This window comes from Atractosteus spatula, chromosome 5, assembly GCF_055471065.1.
Source record: "Atractosteus spatula isolate fAtrSpa1 chromosome 5, fAtrSpa1.hap1, whole genome shotgun sequence".
Lineage (NCBI taxonomy): Eukaryota > Metazoa > Chordata > Actinopteri > Semionotiformes > Lepisosteidae > Atractosteus > Atractosteus spatula.
Genome location: NC_142710.1, coordinates 63,130,660 through 63,154,466, shown reverse-complemented (window position 1 = coordinate 63,154,466; position 23,807 = coordinate 63,130,660). Strand labels below are relative to the sequence as shown.

The following is a 23,807-nucleotide window of genomic DNA, read 5'->3' as shown; positions in this document are numbered from 1 at the left end:
ATTTCACTGCAAGCATTAATATTTATTTTTAAGTGTAAAGGGTAAAGATGTTTGTCCTAACAGTAACTACATTTGTTTTTCTTGTTCAATGCTGCTTGATACAGAAAAATTCTAGTGCCCCCACCATAATCACGGAGCCTGTTATGTCAGATGTTTCCTCCGATTGTTCTGACGACCAAGCGTCCTGTTCACATTGCCCAAACAGGCTAGGACTGAACCCGACATTTAGACGTGGAAGCACCTCTTTAATCGAAGCACCCAAGAGCAGCTGCCTGCACCCCTTTTTAAGAGCGTCCGATGTGAAGTCTGAGCCTTGTGGTTGTCAGAAAGGGTTGCAGGTGCGGTCCACTCGGAAGGCATCTCAGAAGTGTGCATGTGAACTCTCGAACAGAAATCCTGCAGATGTGCCTGCTCCAAAAGATCACCTTTCTTTTTTCAGTCCAATTTTTGTGCAGCACCTTGCCTCAAAGTATGTGGATTTTCGCCGGCACAGTGATTCTGCTGTGGCATCTTCATCAGCAGCCTCCGTGCTTGCAGATTCCTTCGCAGCTTGTTCTACCCCAGCTGGGGGAAGTGGTTCCCGAAATAGAACTACTGGGGAAAGAGTGGAGCAAAGGCGTTCAGAATTAGATCACTTCCAGTGTCCCATTCAGTTAAGGTCTAAACCTCCTTATTGTCAAGCCTGCTTGGCACACCTCCTGAAGTCTAGAACGGATTTCAAACATCCTGTACACGCTCTGCTTCCACCTTGCTTCTGCAGTAAAATGACAGAGTGCACAGGCACACAGCCCTGTCTGTCAGCCAGCAGCAGGAGCAACCCAGATGTTTCAGACCTTTCTTTGTTGCACGAATCTTTACATCACATAATTAACCGAAAGACTAGCTCCCCTTTTCTGAAAGCCCCCAAGCCTCCTGAATGGGGATCATATCGGCCTTCTGGTAGCCATGGAGAGGCTGTTGTGCATGCAGCTACAAAGCCGCAAGATAAAGGCATCTGTGGGAAAACCAGACTAAGTGAAAAGGCCAAACCAATGCCTCCAGCTGCCCAGAACAGCAGGGGCACCCAGGCCATTGAAAACAGACTCAGTATTATGGTAGGTCAGATAAAGAAGCTTGGTATGTGCTTAGCTCTCACCTGTTGTCCCAGTGGGTGAAGTGCCTGTAGAGTACTTACATATGGGCTAATTGCATTGAACTCCTTTTGCTCCTCCCCTGCTTTTGCCAAATGGCAACACAATTTTTCATGAAAATGCCTTCCTTGTGTACAGTGACCCTCAAAAGAGATCCTTGTTTTTACGGACTGGAACTTCTCTTATATTTTTCCTGTTTCTTATTCCTTTAAATCTTGCAAACCTGCCCTTAACGTGTCTTGAGTGTCTCCTTGTCTTTCACAGTAATGGGAATGGCCTTTTTCCCCTAAACCCTTCCTTACACTGATCCTGATTTAAAAGAGGCAATTCAATATTACCAGCTGCCCCTCGAGACCCTTGGTGCATTACAGTATAATATTGAGTAATATATTTTTTCATAACACTTGCTACTGTTAAAAAAATTAGGATTTTTTTGTATTGATTCTGTATTATTCCTGGTACCTGTTAATATTTAGATCAAACACACATGATTTTAAATATTTTAGATACCAAATCACATGTATATTTTATGCACATTTACTTATTTCCTGAAATGTTTCATTTCTCAAAATCCCTCATAAATCTTGTCAATTGACAGGGTTTTTTTTTGCTTTTCTGTTAAGCTTAAGATTGAAAGCAATGTGCAAACTTGATCTTCAGGTAATTCCAAGCAGATGTCTCTGGTACAGTTTTGTTTGTTCACCTGTAGTCTGAACTCCTCTAAAATCAGGAAGAAGCAGAATGAACATTCTTCTTCTGCTATTATCTTTCAGCCTGGTCTATCTGTGGCTCAGAGCACAGCTGCTGTCCTCCCACAACAGGGTCACCAATCATACCAGCAGCCAACACAGACATTCGCAGTTGTCCAGTCAGCTGCAGGGCCCACTGTCCCACAGAGCCAAGCAGCCTCCACTCCTCAAGTCCAGCAGGTGAGGCAGTGCATAGCTTGGACTCAAACACAGATGGCAAACCTATCGATTACACAAATCTTCCCATTTGACGAACACATGATCCCACTTCCCATAATCTATCGACTTGTGTAATGAAAGAATTACAGTGTGTCCTCGTGCTATGTTGTCTGAGGGCATGGTATTAATCTTTGTGTCAGATGTTCACCGTATTGTTCAACTGTGAGTGGTATGGAAGTAGTCTCTGTGCACATTTGTGCTGACTTTTGCTTTTTTTATTTTTAGTCTTCTTACCCTCTGTTTTCATTTCTCTTAGTTCCAAAGCTATTTCTACACCGCAACATTCCAGTCTCAGGTAGATTTTTGTTCCTCTGATTCAATTTAACCGTGTTGTTAAATAACTGGTTCTTTCAGTTACTAATATTTTGGTATTTGGTCATTTCAGACTGTTACCTTAAAGGAACGCTTGTTATGAATTGGATGGATGAAGGGAGAATAACAGCGCAATCTGTAAAGAATCTGTAGAAAAAGAGTCTTGCATTAACTTGGTTTTTTGCCATTATAAATACACATTTTAAAATGTTCTAAAAAAATTCTTAAAGCATTTCGTTAGGAAGGATTTGGGGATATGAAATTAGCGTTGCACATGACTCTAAAACCAGAGTGAGTATGTGGTACTTACTGTACATGCCCCCAGCATCCCCACCCAGCTTAATCATTTGACCTGTTACAAGCTCTGCTGATGAGGTGCGTCCCTCGCAGATGTCATTGTAAGACTAAAGACGGGGAACACTGAAAGCCCTGGGCCACCAACCCCAGCCCCGTCTCTGGAAATGCTGATCCAAACGTGTTCTGCCATTTGTGGAGGATCAGTCACAAGTCCGCTTGTGACCGTAATCTAAGCTCAGTTTCAACCATATTTACATTTTTGTTTTCCCCCCCAAGTGATTTTTTGGTGGCATCATAAGAGCAAATTTCCATTAAAAAAATAACTTGATGAGGACATGTCAAGTGCAGGATATGATGCATAAAAGACTTCTGGTGGGAGGAAAACTCAGATGTATAAGCCAGCCTTTTAATTAGACACCCACGTGTGACCAGTGTCTTTCTTCTCCCCAGCCATTCACGCCGGCACAGGGTCCTGACTTGCAGCCTGTGTGTCCTAGCCAGCCGGTCTTACAGCATGTCCACCAGTTCCAAGCACAACAGTCCCAGGATCAGAGTCAACCGACCCACTCGCCGCCTCCACTCAAACCTCTACAGATCTCCACAGCACCACTTCCCCAGTATGTTCATATCCCTCCCACGCAGGTAACTCTTCTCCCGTCCTCTCGCGCTCCGTGGTCCTCAATTAAGTACTTTCTCGTAGCGGGGCTATACACTGAGTTTTTTAGTCCTCGTGATTAGAGAACCTTAATGCTTTTAAGAGGCTCGGTCTTTGCTTTCTGAGCAAAATAATGAAAGTCGTGTTTATGGTTTTATAGCAGCTTTATTCTGGATGTGGGAGCTCATTTATTTAAGAATACATTAGGCATTTAGGAAAATCTCCCTTTTAACTTGTGTGGAACCAGGCTTTGAAATGGATATTTACAACATTTTCTGCTTTCAAAAGGTTTGTGCTCTTCTTGTCTACATATTTCATCATCTCTTTACTCTTTTTTTTTGCCTTTTCCAGTTCCCTCAGCAGTTTCCTGTTATTCCAACAGCAACTCCTCTTGCTGGATGTGAATCTTTCCCTCCTCCTTCTCTTCCTTCTCACTCTGGCTTCCCCAGCACCAGCGCCCCCCCTGTGCCCACCTCTTACTTCTCTCCAGGACAAACAATAGCAGCCCCTTCAGCGAACGCCACTGTCTCTCTTCCTGCCACTCAGATAGCTCCCACCATGCAGCCTGGGATCCCAGCTCAGGCCCCCGGATCTGTTGCCTTGCAATGCCAAAGAGGGCCAGCTCCCATGCATTTGCTTGCCATGGCTGTCTCTGGCATTTCAGTTTTGCAAGCTCAGCAGCCGATAACCCAGATCGCCCAGCAGCAGATTTATCCTCCTGCTCTGCAGCAGATTGTTAACCCAGAAGTCCCTCCTGTGCAGGCTACTCATATAGCACAGAGTGTTTCTCAGCAGCTTCCTTTGAGCCAGCAGGTGCTTCAGCCCAGCTTAAACCCACTGCCTGAGCCTGCTCTACTTGTTTCTGAGCCTTCTGGCCAGGTAAATATAGAAGGGGTTGATATGCAATCGATTTTAAATATTTGAAGAATGGCAAATGAAGTCCATAATTTCATTTTCAAGACTCAACATGTTTTCTGATTTTCTGTATATACCATGTGAATGACACGGTCAGTGAAAAATAGAAAATGTCTTCATTACTGTTTCATGCATGGGGTATTTCTTCATTAAATTTAAGACTTGGAGTTATAACTATGTTCACTGAGGGAGTTTCCCAGCAGTGAAGTGCAGAACTTGTCATTTTGGTCTTTATAATTTTTAAAATCGCATATTATAGTTTAGTCCTTATACTTATACCTGTTTAGTCAAAGAAAGCATTTTCATATTTAAACTTGCTTTTATATAATGAATATGCCTTAAATTAATATATTGTTTCCCACAAATGCTGTTTTTCCTCAATCCCCAATTACAACAACCTTTCACACATTGTGTGATGATTTATCAGAATGTGTGTTTAGTTTTTTTTTTCCCTTTTCCATTTCAGATAAATATTGGACAAATCCCATCAAACTATCCCTTAGATTCCAGCTTACAGGTGGAAGCCCAAGTTCCAGCACCAGTCCAGTCTGCCCAGGCTCCTGTCCTGTCTCCACCTATGAAGACCTTGCTGGAAATGGGACCTACAACAGCTGGCCTAGAGCAAGCACTGCATCCCATTAGCACTCAGGCAGCAGATGCCTCTACAGTGTCCCAGCAAAGCAGAGACCGTGGACCTGTAGCAGATGTTTGTAAAGAGGTACAGGTGTTATCTGGTGTTTTATGGCCATGATTCTGCCATGCAATGCCTTTTTTAATTTATTTTTTTCCCCAATCCTCTGCTTAGATGCTTTTCTTTTTAATTAAACACCTGAAAGTAAACTGTGTAACCTTAAACCATTTAGCAGATGATCATTACTGTGGGGGTTCATAAAATAAAGTGAGTTTGCTACATTGCATTTTTTTCTCACCTTATCTAGTTTGGCAGGAATCTAAACCGTCTTTTTAGATGTATGGCCTCATTAAAGGGATTTAGTAAACATATACAAAAGATACTGCTAACACATGAGTACGATTACCATAAGTTTGTATTCACAAAGTTGAGTGTCTCATGTTGAAGTGTGCAATGGAAATCATTACCCTATCATTAGCAAGCTACATGCGCCTGAGTAATGAGTGCAGTAACTCGAGCGCAAGTCGTATGAGAGCATGTTCCATGCCACAAGGTGCACTTGAGGAAAATGGCTCCTAAGTGTAAAGATGCTGTATGTTGACTCCACCTATTGTAAATTAGGCAGCAGAGATTGAAAACATTCAGAGACATGTAGGATAGACAGATGTTCTTTGGAGAATATATAATATTCTAGAAAGGTTTTAAAAATATTATGTTGTTGGTATCACTGCCACCCAGACCTTTTTTCTTTCTCTCTTTGGTAATGGTGCCCTTCCCTGTTGTTAAGGAAATGGTACCATGTTCAGAGAAACCACTTGTGTTTCAGGGCAGTGTTGTATGTGAACCATCTCGGCATGCCGCTTTTCGTTTTTCATCATTTTAATATAGAAGTCTTTTATTGTGCGGTTTAGTACAATATGATGGTTGATGTATAGAGAAAGTTCTGTAAATGGTGAATAATATAGAAAAAGACTATCCTGAGTCTTTAACTATTTACTATTTGTAATTTTTTTTTATCTAAAGCTGGTCTACAATGTCTGTTTTCATTTTTGGTCAATGCCCATTTTTTGTTTTGCAATATTTTCAGGAATCTACACCGGACAAACAGGTGCCTCTGCAGAGTTATTGCTATGATAGGTAGGTGCTGACAGTAGCTTTTAGTTTTCTACTTCTGATACTGTGATCAAGCTTTTACTTGCCTCTTAATTTTTTTTTTACTTGGAAAAAATTGAATTCAAACTTCCCTTTTTAAGGAGTAGAGTTAACATATAACCTTTTTGCCATCAGTAACCAAAGTACATGTATTGTACTGACTCGGAAAGGTCAGCCATGGAGTATTTCAGAGATTGCGGATAACTGTTGGATTCAGTTCGAGTGAAATTTGCCAACTATCATTTTAAGAAGAAGAGGTTGTAAATATGCTTGTTGTTCCTTGTTCTGAGTAGTGTGAATTCTGACGCCACTTCGGGCAAAGAGATGAGCGATGGCTGTGAAGGAGCCCAGAGCAGCGGGAAGCAGGAAGGCAAGTCGAGGAAGCATCACAGGAGGTCGACACGAACACGCTCACGGCAGGAGAAGATGAGCAAGCCCAAACTGACCATTCTGAACGTGAGTGTGTTGCTTGTTCAGTCCTGTTCCTGAGTCGTCTAGTTTTTGCTCCAGTTGAGTTTTACGTCACATGCCGACTTATATCTGCTCTCTATTTTGAGGCATTTTTCAATGAAAATGTGCTTTAAGCTCTTACCAAGTTGGATGACAGTTGTAATTGTTATGAACCCCTGTGCTGATCAGCAAGAGTCAGGACTGCTCTTATTCAGGTGTGCGAGCTGAAGTGTATTGGACTGAAACAGAAGGGAAATCAATGACTCCGTGGGGGTCTAATACCTTGTTATTTCCACCTGTGTCTGTTCATCATCAAGTAATAACCTATAAGTAAGGGTGCCAATTTTAGGTTAGCATTTTCATCAGAGACTGTACTGTATAAGTTTCTATGGCTGAAGTTACTGTAAATGCACTTCAAGTAGGATATTTTTCCATTGTTTCCAAAACCACAGCAGTTGAGTGGCAAAAGATTCAAACAATATTTAGGACTGTCAGCATTTTAATGAAAAGAAGGAAATGACCCATTCCACTTTAAGCAGTGATGCATACGTTTAGTAGATAAAAACAGAACAGTAATCTTAACTATGTATAGGGAATGAACAAGTGACTTTTTGGTGAATGTAGTCCATATCTTCAGGTAACAACAATAAACTCTTCTAAGGCCAGCTAGATTTCAGAAAAGCAGAATAATGTCAGGAATCTTAATCTTTTAGTATTTGACAGCTTTTTTAAAAGAAATTATTTTTTGGAAGGTTTTTAGTCACATTTTGAGAGAACACAAAATGTGTATATCCAAAGAAAAGTAGCTTTGAAGTAAATTCCAGCTCTTTAAAAAAAGAAAATAGCCTTATGTTGAAATGTATTCATTGACCTTTCCATTTTCCCTTCCTTTTTATTATTAATGAAACCAGTTATATTCATCTTCCAACAGGTCTGTAATACAGGAGATAAGATGGTTGAATGCCAGCTGGAGACGCACAATCACAAAATGGTGACGTTCAAGTTTGATTTAGATGGGGATGCTCCTGAGGAAATTGCAACCTACATGGTAGGTTTTACAGGTGCCAGAAAGCAGATTGATTTCTAATGTTCTCAGTTTTTTTTTAAAATCATTCTAATGGTATATTTCCTTATAATTTTGAAATTTAGATTCTATTATGTATAGGGTTTTCAATCTGTTACCAGATAGGTTGTGATGTGGATGGATTTTAAAATTGGCATAAGGACCTCGCCTGAAACTGTCTTTTGAAATCCAATTAAACTTTTTTTAACCATGGTACAGTTTAAAAAAATCTTAGGGTGTGCAGCCTTCTCCTGAGGTGTTCCCGTCTGGTGTTTTTTTACACATTGAAGTATGTGCTTTGCCTTTTCTCTTTTTAAAGGTGGAAAATGATTTCATCTTGCATGCGGAGAAGGAGATCTTCATTGAGCAGCTGAAAGATATCATTGATAAAGCGGAGGATATGCTGAGCGAAGATACAGAAGGAGAGCGAAGCTCTGACCAGGGAACAAGCCCCCAGCAGGGCCATGTATCAGGACTAGAGCTGGGAGAGGTGGGAAAAGAGTTCAATGTGTAGCCTTTAGGTCCAAAAACATGATGCATCTCCCTTGGTTGCTTTGATGATCCTTGTATGTATTTGTGGCAGAGATATTGCTATATACTGCAGAGTTTTCAGTGCAGCAATTGGGAGACTATGCTCAAAATGGAGTCATTTCCTCCAAAGAATACTTTTACATGATCAGTCAACAGGACCCCTTCTTGTCTTGGCTAACTTGGATGCTCTTTATTTCAATTATGCTCAGTGCTTTGACAGTTTAATCTAAAGATCTTTTCTGTAATTTTACTTTTCTCTGCTTGAGTTTTTTTTTTAATTACTGAAATGACAACCAATTTCTGTAATTTGATTAGAAATCTAATCTTTACAAACTAGGATCATTAGTGACACATTTCTGTTTTTTTTAGAATGCAACAGCACAGCAGCCTCGTACCAACCAGCCAGTTTATCAGCAGAATGGTAACTACTGTATATTTACTTGCTCTTTGAGTTACCCTTTGGTTGCCTTTTTGTTGTGTGATGGTGCATACAACCCTTAATTCTTAAAGAAATTAGGAAAAGGCCACTGCAGTGAGATGTTAAGATCAAATTGATGAGTAATACGACTTGCTTGTTTTTCTGGACTGCCTGATCTTTTCCTAATCATGTTTATTCTTTATCATTTGATGCATCTTCATTGACTTTTCTCATCCTTTACAGTACTTCATACTGGCAAGAGGTGGTTTATTATTTGCCCAGTTGCTGAAACGCCCACAACTGAGGAAAAGGAGAAGTCGTCAGCAGTACTGACATCAGCAGCACAGCCTGCTGCTTCTCAAGGTAAAATTGCTGCCAGAGAATAAAGCCTACAAAAAGTGCTAGCTTTATTAAGAAGAGAAAACTAATTCGAACAGATTCTAGCCTTTAGCTTTTTAATGATAAATATGTTAAAGGGCTTTCATATTTGTTCAAGGTCATATGTATATGGGAAGAAAACATAGTTGTAAAGTTGTTTTGTAAGGCTTACTTTGGCCTGTAGGTCAGAGGAATTATGTGAGGGTGTGCATCTGTGTGGACAAATAGGACAGCGAAGAGGGCAGTTATGTAACGGCACCATCAGGCGAGTACTGTGCTTCTATGAAGGACGTGCATTGTGTGTTATTATAGATCACTCCTGCTTCTTTTGCACTTGCAGAAAGATGAGTTGGAATGTGATGCTCTCAGATATGCGGGATGTTCAACAGAGTTTGCCAACAATTTTTTTTTCTCGCTTCTAGAGCCAGAAGCCCAGATCAATACCACAGCAGTGCCACTGTCCACAGTGGCAGCTCAGGGTTCCACTGAGGTCTGGGACGGTCACAACAGCACACCCCCACCTTTCACTACAGGCGCTGCAGATCGATCAGTTCTTCCCTTGTCTGCTTCAGTAGTATCTAAAGGTACCCAAATTAATGACCTAAAGAGCGATGCAAGGGAGCTTGAAATTCAGCAGACGCAGCTGACTACTGCTGAGGGACTTCCACGTGAAATTCAGAGCTCCCTTTCAAGTGACGAACCTTTCAATGGTCAGCCCAGCACCATGTCACCCATTCATACAGTCCAGCAAGTTGCTGAAATTGCATGTGCTGCCTCCGTTGTTGCAGATATCCCCTGTTGTCCCATCGTGCCACCTCTCTCTTTAGATATGACAGCTGTTCAAGCGGTGCCATCTCCTCCCCTGTCGGCAAGGGACACCAGCCATATTGCAGACCTTCCAACCAGCCAGGCTGAAAAACCCCAGCAGCCTGTGGTACTGCAGCAGCCTTTTGCAGCCACTGTGCAGTCCTCAATGGCAAAATCGCCCTCTCAACCCCAAAGCCCAGCTCAAGCTCCCCAACAATATTTGCAGCAGCAAATCTCAACACCTGGCCCATCATCCACCCAGCAAGCTTACCTGGTGGAATCCGATGGTGAAGGCCCTCGTCGAGTTGAATTTGTTGACAACACGATCAAGTCGCTAGATGAAAAACTGCGCAATTTATTGTATCAAGAGTATGTCCCTATGTACCCAGCCAGTGGGACATCTGAAACTCCTGGATCTTGCACTGAGTATATTCACTCTCCGCCCATTATTGAAAACGCGGTGGCTGGAGCTGAAACTTGCACATCCAGCCTCATGGGGAATGGGGTCCCACCCAGTGAGCCTGTAAGCAGTGCTGTTCCCAGCCGAGTGTCTGCATGGTCTGGATTTGGGGATCAGACTGTAAGTCTCTCTTTTTTTAAATTGTGTTATAGCGGTAACAGGGCAGAATAGAAAATTGTGATGTGATATATTGCTTGTCAGATGTGTCTCTAAAGTGCTGCTCATCTTCTTTTGATAGTTTTTCCATATCCATGTTTTGAAAGTCAGATGCTGTGCTGGTTGTAAAATTAGGCATGTAAAAGTGCTTTTCACATTTAAACTGGTTTTGGTTTATTTGGTCTTCACAGATCAATGTGTTGGCTGCAAAAATGTAAAACAACTTGCCATGACTTTATTAATATCACTTAATTTCATAAGTGAGCCTGTTTCTTCTGAATTTAACATGAGCTGATTGAGATTTTCATCTAGAAAAAAATAAGGACAAGATTTTAATGATGGAAGCATAACCACCTTGAAGGCTGATCTTGTCAGGTTTTGGAAGCTAAGGTACCCTCTTAATACAATTGGTGATTCGATTTCTTTCTTCTCCCCCTGATCTGCTAAGTACTGGAGCTCCTGGTAGTTTAATGGCTGCTGCGCATATCCCTGGTGGTCTTTGTGCTTTAGTGGTGGATGAAGTGAATCCCTTCAACTTCGGTATCAAATAGTGCTATACAAATGCAAGCAGTCAGAATTATTTGATCATCTGACATGCACTTAGACAGTGAATCCCATCCAGGATTGGAATGTTCATCAGGTTAACTAAGGATCTACAATACTTACATTTGATCAGCCCATTCAATACTTTTTGCTTCAAGGTGTTTGTGCTCTGTCAGTGCTTTTAAAAGTCATGTATTTCACACCAACAGTTCTATTTTTGGCTGTCTCGCAGATGTCCAGACAAAATCAAGCTTAGGTCATCTACCAAAACTGATCTCACCCTTGAACTAATGATGGAAACTTATTGATTGCACTAATTGCATTTAATTGTGCATCCAGCCAGTGAGTTGGAGGCAAGGTCTTTTATATCTCAATGTCATATTCCAATGTATTACTGTCCCAGGCACAAATTACTCAAACATGCATATGGAGAATGTATTTATTACAGCATGACTACTCTTTGGTTCCTTAATAAAAATGGTCAAAACCAAAAAGTAAATGTTAATAATTCTTTACAATACAGTGCAAATATACTTTAGACTTTTGTCTTTCAGTTTTGTTATAAGTGAACACTGAAACTACATTTAAATTTCCTTATCTGTACTGAGCTGTCTTATGTGACAGTTTTGACTGTAAAAAAGTATAGTTTTGAAATATGACATCTTATATGTTTCCCTCTCAAATTCTCAGGTATTAGAAAAAAATGAAATGAAATCTCCAGTAGAGAGCGAAGGTAGGTTGACCTTAGGAATTGCAAAATGTACAGTTAAACCCAATGTATTGTTTAAAAAACAAATGTGGTACATTTAAATTAATTGTAATATTGACCTGAAAATTCCTTCAGATTTCAGCTCAGCTGTTTCAAGAAATAAGTCTCAATCACCTATTCAGGTGGTTTGAATTTTCATACGGTGTCTTTTTCTCTATTAAATAAATTTAATTTAGCACACTCTGATTTTATCTTCCATAACTCTAAGTAATAAACATGTGAACTACTTTGCAATTTTATTGGCGTTTTCATTTGCAGTGAATTAGACTAAAAAACCATGGCAGTCACAGATGGCACTGATGGAGCCTAATTACCTCTCATGGGTCTCTGTGACATTATACAGCATTATCAACAATGTTTGGGTGTTCAGCATTGTCAATGGGCCATTTTAGATGTGCTCAAAATGGATACATTGATTCCAAAGGACATGAAGGAAAACTGCAGTCAGGTTGTACATTACCAGGTATTCACCTTAATTTGAGACCTTAAATTGACCTCACTACATAAGGTCTCAAATTGTGTGCTAGCATTCAGATATTGGACTTGCTGAGTGCAGAGCTGGTCAAGTTATTCACGCAAAAGAAGAGCTGTTCAGTATGAAAAACAAATTACACCAATGCGAATAGGAACATGCTGCCAAGTTGGTTGGTGCTCATGCAGCACACAGTAAGTAGAGAAGTATAGAAATTAAATTACTACCCTACATTTACAGGAATTCATCCATTAGTTAAAATTTCCCTTTTCTCCAAGTCACAGTTGATACAGAGGAACATAAGTTTTTTGTAACTTTGTACTTCTGTTTTTTAGAAAGTGGAATTAAGAAACAGACTGACTCTGCAGCTAACATACAATCTATTTCTGGAAAGAGCCGATTCCAGGTAACAAATTTATATGGAAATGCCTCTAGCCTTCTCCTGACAAATGCTAGAAAATTCCTGTATTAAATGTTCTTGGTTGTACATGATTCCACCAGTGTTGCACTGCAAGAGGGAGACTCATTTTCATGTATACAGTTGAACTGCAATCGTTTTGGTATTTACCATTTATTTGAGATATGAAAACACACAGAGCTAAAAACCTAGGATCTTTAAATAAAATAGGAAGGGAATGTTTCCATGGGCTTATATTGTCATACCCTGCCCCCTTTCCTCCTGAAGCACGGTGGCTGAAATTCTTTCGGTCAAATGTGGAATCCACTCAAAAGAGGTTTGTAATTAAAAGCTATAAGCCAGCATCACGTGGCACTGCATACCCACAGCCATTCTCAACATGGTTAAACAGAGAAAAGCTGTTAGCCTGTGAGGCCCTGGATAAAATGAATGAGCACATTAACAAATCAGATATAAACACACCTCTGTTAAGGACAGCCTTAACAACCTTAATTCAACTTTGATAGTGTAATCTGAACTGCAGTAAAGCATTTTATGTTGATTTTCATTTCTAGCCATACTGACATCTGGGGCTTAACTTTTTTTTTGTTTCGTTTTAAAACTATCTATCCTGTTGCAGTCTGTGTAACTGTGCTTCTGAGCCCTTGTCCTATAGGACCCCTCTGTCTTCTGGTTTTTGTCCGTGACATATTCTTAATTGCCGGCTAATAGATAACCAGAACCAGTGCGAGGAGTTTTTTTTTAGAATTTGCTATAAACTCAAAAAGTTGATTTTCAAGTCAGCCCTTACTGGTTTCTGACCTGCAGAGCTTCCCTCATGCAGGTATGTTGTTGCCTGAAATGTAACCAAGCAAGTCTCTGTAGAGAAAAACCCATTATGGTAATGTTTGAAAACATGTCCATGTCTCCATTCATCATAAACTGATCACCTATTAATAGTGGTTTCATCAGAAATAAGGGTAAACAAGGGGAGGAGAAACTGCATAATTCTGTATATAGAGGTTGTTTGAAACATTATGCGTTTAGGGTATTTTTGTGCAGACTCTGGTAAACAAAGTGTAAAGTTCTCTAGGACCAAGGGTAGAAACCACTTGTGTAAATGTACTGTCTGCCAATGTTAGTCATACCAGTGGTTTTCTTAAAGCTGTTTTTTTATTTTAAAGTATTTCTTTCTCTCTTAGATTATCCCTACTCCTCCAGACATTGTGAAAAAACTGGAACGAAACCGAAAGAGCAGAAGTACTTGTGCGTCCCCGATACCTCCAAGTGCCAAGGGCGCTGACAATTCCCAGGCGGCTGTGCTGGCAAATGGGGAGACTTATTCGCTTCTTGAAAAGGAAGATCTCGCAGAGCCGCGGTGCAGAGACGACCACATCAAGTCCGATGAGGTCTCCCCTGTCACGACCATTGGCAGGTTCTCTGTGGTTAGCACCAAGGATGAGGTCACTTTGAAGATGCGCAGCAATAGGTATTCAGCACCACCAGACTTTTACCAGGATGCGCCTCCTTCCAGCCCCAAGCTTAAGAAGTCCGTCCCACGAGCTCAGACCGCAGTCCCCGTTGATGTGACCATCCACAACCACCTTTCTTCAGACTCTGGAGAGGAGAGTACTCCATCTAAGATACCCACCACTCAGCCTGCAAGTCTAGGTGACAACTCTGGTGGTGACTTAATGAAGAAAGCTGTTGCTTTCCTGAGAAGAACTGGGAAAAGCAGTAGTATCCAGAGTTCTGACTCTCCAAGTAGACAGGGTACAAATGTCCCGACAATAAACATCTCATCCTTCCACTCCCACTCCTCCTACATTAGCAGTGATAATGACTCCGAATTTGAAGATGCCGATATAAAAAAGGAGCTGCAGAAGCTGAGAGACAAGTATGTTTAAGAGCAGCTATTTATGGCTTATTTTTCAGTTGTAAATTGCTTTTTTGCTTGGTGCACACACATTTTTTATATAATTTAAAGTAAAGGGGAAACAAGTTAGGGGTACATCCGACTGAGATTTTCATCAGTATGTGTATTTGTTTTAATTAGAAAAGCCTGTTTTTAGCATTAAAGGGGGATCCTGTATTTAAAATGCTTTAAAACACTTTTTACCAATTTTCACAAAGGAACATATTCAGATGGAATAATGTGATGCATTTTAAGTATATTTTGTGTCTCTCTAGGCACATGAAGGAGATCTCGGAACTGCAAGCTCTTCAGAGGGGGGAGATTGAGCTCCTCTATAAAAAGCTTGGGAAACCTTTGCCCCCAGCTGTGGGTTTCCTCCATGCTGCGCCACCTACTGGCCGAAGACGCAAAGCCAGCAAGAGCAAGCTGAAGGCTGGGAAACTGCTTAACCCACTGGTTCAACAGCTGAAAAGTGCTACGAATAACACAAGTGAGTATGAAACCAAACATGTCAGATTTCTAGAATGATTGCGTTAAACATTCAGATTCACGTTACTTTCAATGAAAATAACAATCATTTGAATTATTGATGAGAAAAAAAATAAGTTTTTTCCAAACCTTGCATTGAAAGCTTTTTTTTAACTAAATTACAGTGCCTATGCAACTTCAATCTCAATATCAATGATTGTAGTCTTGTTTCTGTTATGGAGGGGAAGAATGCAAACCTCAGACTATACAGTATGTATGCAGATATACGTATATGCAGTACTTTCAAGGATCAAAAGCACTCATCTTTCTTTTCTGAAGGTGAGCCTGCTATGAATCCTCCTGCCTCTTCGGCTAAAGAGTCCAGTCTGGCAGACAGCACTGCCTTTTCCACGGCAAGCACTCTGCCTTCCTCAGCATCTGTTATTCCCGCAGCAGAACCTGTTCAGACACAGCAGCCCTGCTCAGTCAAGGGGTCGCTGTCCTCCGACAACATCTACTGTGGCTTCCTCAGTGAAGGGACAGGGCCGCACAGTGGCCTTGGTCAAGGTGATTGTCTCCCTGCACTTTAAAACAGAGCAGAATGGAATACAGTGAGCTGTTTTGTAATCCCTGTCCTGAAATCTGTGGTCCAATTACCTTTGGCTTTACAGATGTCACATGACACAAGAATCAAATAGATTTGACATTGAATATTTTTACTGTTGTCGATGTAATCCTATTTTCAGTGGTTACATTACAGAATGAAAGGAACAAATTTTAAAAGTTCCTTCTTTTCTTTGTGGGCATTCAAGAGTAAATTCATGGGTAGGTTGCCCACAATGAAATACTGGGCCTGACATATTTTTAGTCAGTGTTTTTTTAAAAGATGTGCACTTGAGTTTATTCTAAATTAGTCTTTTTATAATTCATCCTCAAAGGTAACGTCAAAAAACTTCAGTTCTATAGTGTATTCCTTTAGAGGGATAGATTCTGAGAAAAATGCATGCAGGATTTTAGATAAGCAAATGGAACAGCACATTGCAAGAAATGCTGCTCTAAAAGACAGTTGATCGGTTGCGTTTTGAAGCACTCCTGATGTTAATGACATCCTAGATTTAGATATGTTTAGGTGTTGCACATTTTTGGCAGGTTGACATTGTTTATGTGAAAATACATAATGGTAATGAAACATGAAATTCTGTGAAATGTGTATTTAGAAAACATACCTTGAACAAATCAAATTGCAGCTTTTAAAGTGTAATATATATATACAGCACATTAATTATGGGTATTTATAATGTGGTAAAAAATGTTAATGAAGAGCCTGTGTTCTGCAGTCAGGGGAAAACTGTATTTTAATGGTTTTTGGGTTTTGATGCTATCCATCAGTATTAGAAGTAGAAAGGGATGTTACCCCAGTATCATACATGTTGCTCACTCATTCTAACATGTACAGTGTGCCCTTATGCATCCTTAATGCACCTTCCTGCATGCAATCAGCTACCTGACTGACATTTTCTTGGCTGTGTTAATAAAATTCTGTGGGTTATTAAAAGCCTAATAATGGTTTAGGGACTCTGATGAGAGCTGTTTTGTACTTCACAAGTGTTTTTGTTTTTTCTTCCCTCTATATTCATTTGCAGGCTGGACGGTTTACCACCAAACGTCTGAGAGAGTGACCTATAAATCTAGTAGCAAACCTCGTACCAGATTCCTCAGTGGACCTGTGTCTTTGTCCATCTGTTTGTATTTGTTCTTTTGTACTTTACCTCATTCCATTCCTTTTTCCTCTTCAGTTTTTTCCAGTTTTATATTTGGGCAGGCTGCCTGATTATTATTTTTTCCCCACAGCCAGCTTTTTGTTTTAACCTTCTCATTTTCTTATTTTGAAGCCCACTTATTCTTTCGTTTGCCATACAAATGCTTTCGTGCACTGCTTTTGGCTCGCAACTGGATACCAAAAGCATATGTGGAAGAGCTCATCTTCTCTAAACAGGCGTTTGACATGGAATTTGATCCTGAGTGTACCAAAGCCTTTGTATTTTGTGTACTTTATGTTCGAGTAATACTTTGAGTTGCAATGTGGCAAATGTGCAGATCTGCAGCCCTTGTGTCAAAAAAGGGAAGAATCCAGGCCTTCAATTGAAGAATGGTCTCTTTCACACATGTTTGGACAATGAAGACATGCATGTAACAAGCTGATACAATACTAGGAGGTCACTGGGAATAACATCTCTATAAAAGGGCTGTATTTAAAATATTATTCTATTTAATTCTACTGTTTAATTTGTTGCCTTACTTGCATGATGAAAATGCTGATACAGAAGTGCTCCAGCTAGTATTTTTTATTTCTTTATTATTTATGGCTTAATGGAGCATTTCCATAGACTTTGTTTTACTTTTTAATCTTTTTTATGTGAGCTTTAAGGGATCCTGCCCCCTTCTTATGCCAAGGTGACCATTCTTTCTTTTAATATACAAATTCTGTGAAAAGTGATCTGGCTGGAGCACTAGTCAGTTTTTTTTGTTATCCAAAATGGCATCCTCAATAAACACTTTAAGAACTTCATTTGTTAGTATAATTAAGTAGATATGAGCACACTAGTATAGATCATGCTCTTGAAGGTCAATTGTATTGAAAATTGAGAACTGCATTTTGTTTTGGAAATTCTTAGGAATACTGTTCCTCTTTTGCTATACCTGACTATCTGTCAGTTTGCCTTTGTGTGCTTTGACTAAGCTCGCAGACCATTAATGATTTACAGGCAAACCCATTGTGAACATGTAAAGATATATTGGTCCGATAAGGTACCATAGTGGAGGTTTGTTCACTTTGAGCTGCAGTTTTTTTTTTTGCTTGAATATTGATGATCATGATTTATTGAATTGAAGTTAGAATTTCATTATTTTACAAATCAGTCTGAATAATGCATTTGCTGCTTAATTAAAAACAAAGACCGATTATGGCACAATTCTTTTGGAAGCCTTTGTTATTCTGCGGTCAGTGGGGAAAAATGCTATTTGTGTCGTCTGACAGTCTCCTTATTTTCTGGAATAATATATAAAGAGACACATTAATCCAAACACTAAAAATATATAGTTTTGTCCATGTTACAATTGTGTATGACACTGAAATTGTCAAATATTAGAAGTTATTGTTAAAATTGAAAGCATACAGTAGTCTTGAAAGGGGTTTTCAGAAGGGGAGGAAGAAATTGCCAGTTTCCGTAGCTATTAAAGATACAGTACTTTCTACCCCATAGTTCACTGTTGTAGTTAGGTTCTTTCCTTTTTTGCATTTTAGAAATCTGTGGCTGTTTTTAGTGCACTTTTTTTCTTATGTAGACATTTAACACTTTTTTTATTAAATTGTTGTATTTTATATTCTGTAATTTAACTGAAGTTTTTTTTGAAAATGAGATTTTCATCCTTTTTTTTTTGCCTGTGGACTTTCGGAGCAATATATCTTTATGGAGCTACAGCTTCGGAATGTGGATTTTCATGGTTTCAAAATTCCTACCACATATGAAGGGCACAGACCTCTCCTTTTGTTCTAGGATGTCTGTCAGAATTTTATTTTTGGAATGAATGCACAAGTAGCAGGTCCAGCTTTTACCATCTAAATCACTGACTAAAACACCCTTTTCCCCCCCTTTTCCTCTTTAAACTTAATAATGGCTTTGTATTGCTTTGAAACAGCTTGTCCTCCAGATCTGTTGTGTTCAGTCTGTTAAGGCCTAACTGTCTTTGTCTTGTATTGTTTTACCTTGTAGGGTCTACCCTGAAACGACTATGTCTAGGCAAAGAGCGCAGTAGTAGTAACTATCCCATTTTCTTTCTTGGTCTTTTTCCACGTGGCATGAGCACACATTTTGCTTTGCACCAGAATCATGGCAGTTGTTGAAGCAGTTCCTGTGAAATGTACTTGACCACAGGCTGTGTTTCATACGTGTCATAAGTGGGGGGGTCCTTTTTCGGTTTTGGTTTTAGTGCATGACCTGTTGACTGCTTTACGAGTAAACGTCCTGGAGTAGCGATGTTTGACTTTATTTTGTATCAGCATTAATTAGTTTGGCATTTTATTGGTGTTAATCGTTTTAATGAACCAGGGCTGGAATGGAAGACCACTTCGCTGCTGGTTTCTTTGTAGGAAAGTCTGAAACCAAATCATTTTCCAAATGTGTTAAGCGAAGTGTTAGAGGGTTCAAAAGAGTATTTTAATAGTGTGTATCAATGAATAAATGAACTAGATTTAATGCCTAAAATTTCTGTTGGATAAAACGTTTTCAGTTGCCTTTATCATGTATAGCACTAGCATTACCTCTTTGATTATTTTCTCAGCCTGTGTCATATAGTGTTTCCAGATCCACCAATTTATATACAGTATACGTATATTCTAAGGAGAATCTCTACCCCCACAGAATCTTATTCTAGTCCAAATGTGGTTTAGCTTGACAGATTATTGCATTTAGCCCTTATTTACAATTTAAAAGAGCCTTACCTTCCAACTTGTGTTTTTCTTAGCATTGGGAGTTTAAAATCTCCAGAGGACCATGTTATGGTTTCAGGTTTTGTAAAGTTATTGAAGTTTAATTGCTCCTAGTAACGTTTCTGCGCCCTTGGTTCGGTTTTGGTTAACCTCCCTGTTAAGTGCGCTTTCAGATTTAGCTGTAGTTCTGTTGATCCAAGGGGTTAAACCAAGCAGCGAAGTGGTTCGGGGAGGTATAAGGGAAGTGCAGAATTCTAAGAGGCGCCTGTCTTCCAGGGTCATCTAACAGCAGCAGCTCAGCTGCGGCGGTGCAGAATCCACAGCCACAGGCCGTGCCAGCAGCACCTCCGCAGCAGCTCGCCGGCCTGGCGCAGGCTCAGGCCAACAACAGCAACAACAAGAAGGGCACTTTCACAGACGACCTGCACAAGCTTGTGGATGACTGGACCAAGGAGACCATCGCAGCTGCCCACGCAAAGCCCTCCCTCAACCAGATCAAGCAGAAGAGACAGTGGCATGACATGGATCCGAAACCCAAGCCAGCTATACTGAATGAGGTGAAGGGAGAAGAGAGGGCATTGTTAGTCGAGGTTTAGCAATAAACTGATGTAACATTAAAATTGACTAGCACCCCCTACTTAATGTAATTTCTGTATGAGTAAGTTTTTTCAGGGATTAATAAGAGAATGTCATCGTGTTAATATTTTCTCTGCTGCATTAGCTGCTTAGTTGTATGTGTCTTTTAAGTCACGGGAATCTATTTGGAAATCATATGAGTCATACATGTAGGTAGTTTGCAATGGAAATCATTTGAAAAGTGATGTACATGACTGTAGCGTGTAATTTTATTTAGCAGTCTGCAGTAAAACTACATTCTTGACGATTTAATGGGTATAATATTTAATAACTGTTAAATATTTAAAATGTGTCCTTCTCTCTGACAGGTGAAATATCCAAGTGTACCTGGGACAGTGAAGTACCAGATCCCCCTTTCGTGCCCAATGACGGCTGCCCTGGCACCTGGAATTCAACCAGCCTTGAATGGCAATACAATTGCAGGGATAAAGCCTAACTATTTAATGCCAGCCTGCCAGTTTGGAGGAGTGATGCCAGCATCCATGTATGGAATACAGTGGCCCGGGATAGCTGGGCCAGTGGGTCAAGTTGGAGTACTAGGTGCCCCGGGGGTGGTAGCATTTCCTTCCATTGGCAATTCTGGTTTGCAAGTTTTTCCTGTGCCACTACAAAACCCCATTTTGAGCCCGCCGAGCCCCAACATGAGGACTACTTAGCTTCACTTTCTGTCATGGTCCATTGTTTCAAAAGCTTTACTCCGGAGTGTACTTGCTTATAGATAACACTTGTGCTGTTGGATATGGTTCTGCTGGCAACTGATGTAGGGCTGATTGAGCACATAGCCATACATTGCATCATGCAATCACTGTGAAACATTTTCACAAAGATTAAACGGTAGTTTGTTTTGGGCAATTGTAGCTTCTCAACTATTATTAAGACACTTTATTAATGATATGCTTGTATGTTAAAACACTAGCAACTGGAAAAAAAAATGTATAGATGTTTTGAAGAACTTGAACTTATTCTTAAAGTTAATTACCCTGCAAGAGTATAGTGCCTTGAATCATGCTTTTCAGTTTCTGCTGGAAAGAGGTATGTAAATGTTTGAAAGATTTTTTTTTTTTACTTTTTTTGGCATTCTTTAGAAATAATTGGTTGTTTACATTTAAATGCCCTCTCAACACTGCACTATAAATGCTGTAGATGTGTTTATTTCGATGTGGGGGAACAAACAACACTTTTTTTTTTCCTTAGCATTTCAGTTGCTGTCTCCACCTGGAACAGCAGACTTGCCTTTTGATTTCCCTGAAGGGATATATGGTTATAAGATTTCAGAACATACACTTTCACCTGCTAGGTTGGTGCAACATCCTGCATGTTGTACTTAACAAATGTACAGTCAGAAATGATTTGAAGATAGTTATGAATTCGTTTTTTTTTTATTAACAGTGTTCCTTATTCATGGGATTAAATTTTGCGGGCACAATTTAAAAGCTCAGTTCCAGATATCTACAATGTTTTGAATGCTTTTTTTCTTTTTAATAAAAGTTGCGCTTTTGTTGAATCTACTGAATGTTGCATTAATGTTCAGATATTATAGTGGCCTTTTGTTAAGCCTTAGTAAAAAATGGATATCTGGAGCTTGTTTCCACTCTTTAAGTTTAGAATTTGAAAACTGAGCAGTTGCATAAAAAAAATGCATTTACAGCTATTACTTTAGGGCACTACTTTTGTTTCTTCATCACTATTTATTATTTTGGGAGCTGTGCAATCACTAGTTTTTGAACACAGTAGTTAACTGTATAAGTTATTTCGCTTTGGTTATGTACATTAAATTTTTCAATGCTGCTAGTTTGACTTCCATTTGTGTAGTTCCTCAATTAGAGAAGAATGCAAGGTGAAGGACACATTGTCTAGCTGCAAACCCAATAACACATTTGCATGACTTCATGGACAAAAGGTCAGGAGGAAGCTAATTCAAAATACCAACTACTGGTATTGAACAAAAATTACACAATGTAACTTCATCGAAGCATTGGTAATATTTTTTGTAAATTTATAATGTGAAACAGTGTTATCACTATGTCAGAGCAAATGTGAATTGTGGTATTTTTCTGGGGCTCTTACCAATAAAGACAAAGCTTTTTTTTCTCTTCTTTCCAATTGTCCCGAAACATTTTATTCATTTGTCCTCTTAATGTGAATCTTAGGAATGATTTTTTTTCTCATTTTAAAACATTGTACAGTACTACATCTTTCTGTTAATGTTCTTTAAAGTGATTAGCTGATGTAAATGAATCGGCTAATCGTTAAACACTCTTTTGAAATAGTTCTTGATGGAGTTGGAAACTGGAGGCAAAACCACTACCATTTTTTTTTCTGCTGATATAAAAGCCGTTTCACTTCATAGACAAAATGGCACAAGATCATTAATGAACTGTACATGTGAAATCGATATTTTTGCTTTTACGATTTGTGTATTGAATCGAAAAAATACTCTACAAAAATATTGGAACAGGTTTAAAAATAACACTGTAGAAAGTAAAATGTGTAGGCACACTTCTTAATATTCTTTCATGCAGTGATGATTTTATACCACGTGCTGAAAGGCAGTGATGTCTTGTTCTGCCAAGCTGTGAATTGTATAGTTCTACTGTAATTATAAGTGTTATCTATTTTTTGTTCCTACCCTTTTAATATGTATTATTCCATCAATTCGGTTTGAATTGGATTTTTATAGAATATTATGCAGAATCTTCTGCCTTGGCAAATTTTCAGTAGTAAGAGATTTCTGTTCTCTGTTGGTTTCTGTATATTCATGTCAGTACGCTTCATGAGCAGACACAAGAACCTATTTTCAAAAACATTGATGCTTGCACTACAACTTGATGTCAGATTTGCTTTGGCCTGTTTAGTCCTCTTACATGAGCTGACTCTGTCAGTGGCACTAACTCACAAAGATTGTAAATGTTTAAAGAAAGAAATAAACATATTTTGTGCTTGACAAAGTTTGTCTTGTGTACTGTTTTTACCTCTTATTTTATGCTTTATTGTGATTGACGGGGGGAGATGCAGTGTTCTGCATCCAATGGAATGAAAGGAAGGTTCTGAATGTGGAGGGATCAAAGAATTGAGTCACCTTTTCATTTTTACTTTATTATACATCGAATTTATTGAAAGAGTGCCAACCACTCTTTTGAATTTTAACAATGCCCCCACAGTAGCGGGAAGATCTTTTTCTTTGACCTCTTAGTATTGTGACTTAGTCAGCCGTCGAATTAAGCTGTAAGATCACTGCAATAGGATGCACTCGAGCAGAGAATCAAGTTTACCTTCTAGAACGTTTTATTCTGTGAGTTTGCTTTTGTTGCAAATAAGGAAAAGACAAAATATTGGTGACGTTAATGATAATTATTTTCACTAATATTTTATTTCATTAGAGGATTGCATAGTTTATACTGCAGTGGTTTGTCTTTTTCAATTCACTTAAAGATAGTGCATATCAATGTGGTTTCCCTTTAAGTAATAAACATCTGACCAAACAGCAATAATAGAGGGAAATCGGACAAGACGGATTCCTTCTTATTGATTATTGATGACTTTGATTGTACAGGTATTCAACTTAAAAGTTTAATTAGACCTTCGGCGCTTTATGCTAAACTTCCACTAGGTGGTACTGTATTATACTGACTTGATTTTTTTTTTTCTCCAGAGAGGTGAAAAAGACGCGGACAAAATTTCAAATTAATTTTTTTTCATAATGTCACGCTACTAACATTAGATGGATAGATAAGACTTTATTGATCCCAAAGTGAAATTGATGTGTTATTCAATTCAATAATATTAGTATATTGA

General features: G+C 39.2%; 1 protein-coding gene across 2 annotated transcripts in view; it reads left to right on the top strand.

The window, feature by feature from the left end:
- The window catches only part of LOC148835439 (serine/threonine-protein kinase WNK2-like), a 49,824-nt gene extending 26,864 nt beyond the window's left edge, over positions 1-22,960 (top strand). The window contains exons 9-29 of one of the 2 annotated variants that reach the window (XM_088916174.1): positions 105-1,094; positions 1,904-2,059; positions 2,355-2,393; positions 3,158-3,349; positions 4,744-4,995; positions 5,996-6,045; positions 6,354-6,516; positions 7,442-7,558; positions 7,893-8,063; positions 8,474-8,525; positions 8,766-8,885; positions 9,323-10,287; positions 11,557-11,599; positions 12,443-12,513; positions 13,707-14,401; positions 14,695-14,909; positions 15,227-15,454; positions 16,531-16,629; positions 18,661-18,705; positions 19,653-19,933; positions 20,321-22,960. In XM_088916174.1, coding sequence (XP_088772300.1) covers positions 105-1,094; positions 1,904-2,059; positions 2,355-2,393; positions 3,158-3,349; positions 4,744-4,995; positions 5,996-6,045; positions 6,354-6,516; positions 7,442-7,558; positions 7,893-8,063; positions 8,474-8,525; positions 8,766-8,885; positions 9,323-10,287; positions 11,557-11,599; positions 12,443-12,513; positions 13,707-14,401; positions 14,695-14,909; positions 15,227-15,454; positions 16,531-16,629; positions 18,661-18,705; positions 19,653-19,933; positions 20,321-20,668 — 5,292 coding nt within the window. In that variant the 3' untranslated portion in view covers positions 20,669-22,960. The remainder of the gene's footprint in view (positions 1-104; positions 1,095-1,903; positions 2,060-2,354; positions 2,394-3,157; positions 3,350-4,743; positions 4,996-5,995; positions 6,046-6,353; positions 6,517-7,441; positions 7,559-7,892; positions 8,064-8,473; positions 8,526-8,765; positions 8,886-9,322; positions 10,288-11,556; positions 11,600-12,442; positions 12,514-13,706; positions 14,402-14,694; positions 14,910-15,226; positions 15,455-16,530; positions 16,630-18,660; positions 18,706-19,652; positions 19,934-20,320) is intronic. The other variant, XM_088916172.1, reaches the window with a different exon arrangement.
- Positions 22,961-23,807: the final 847 nt, after the last annotated feature.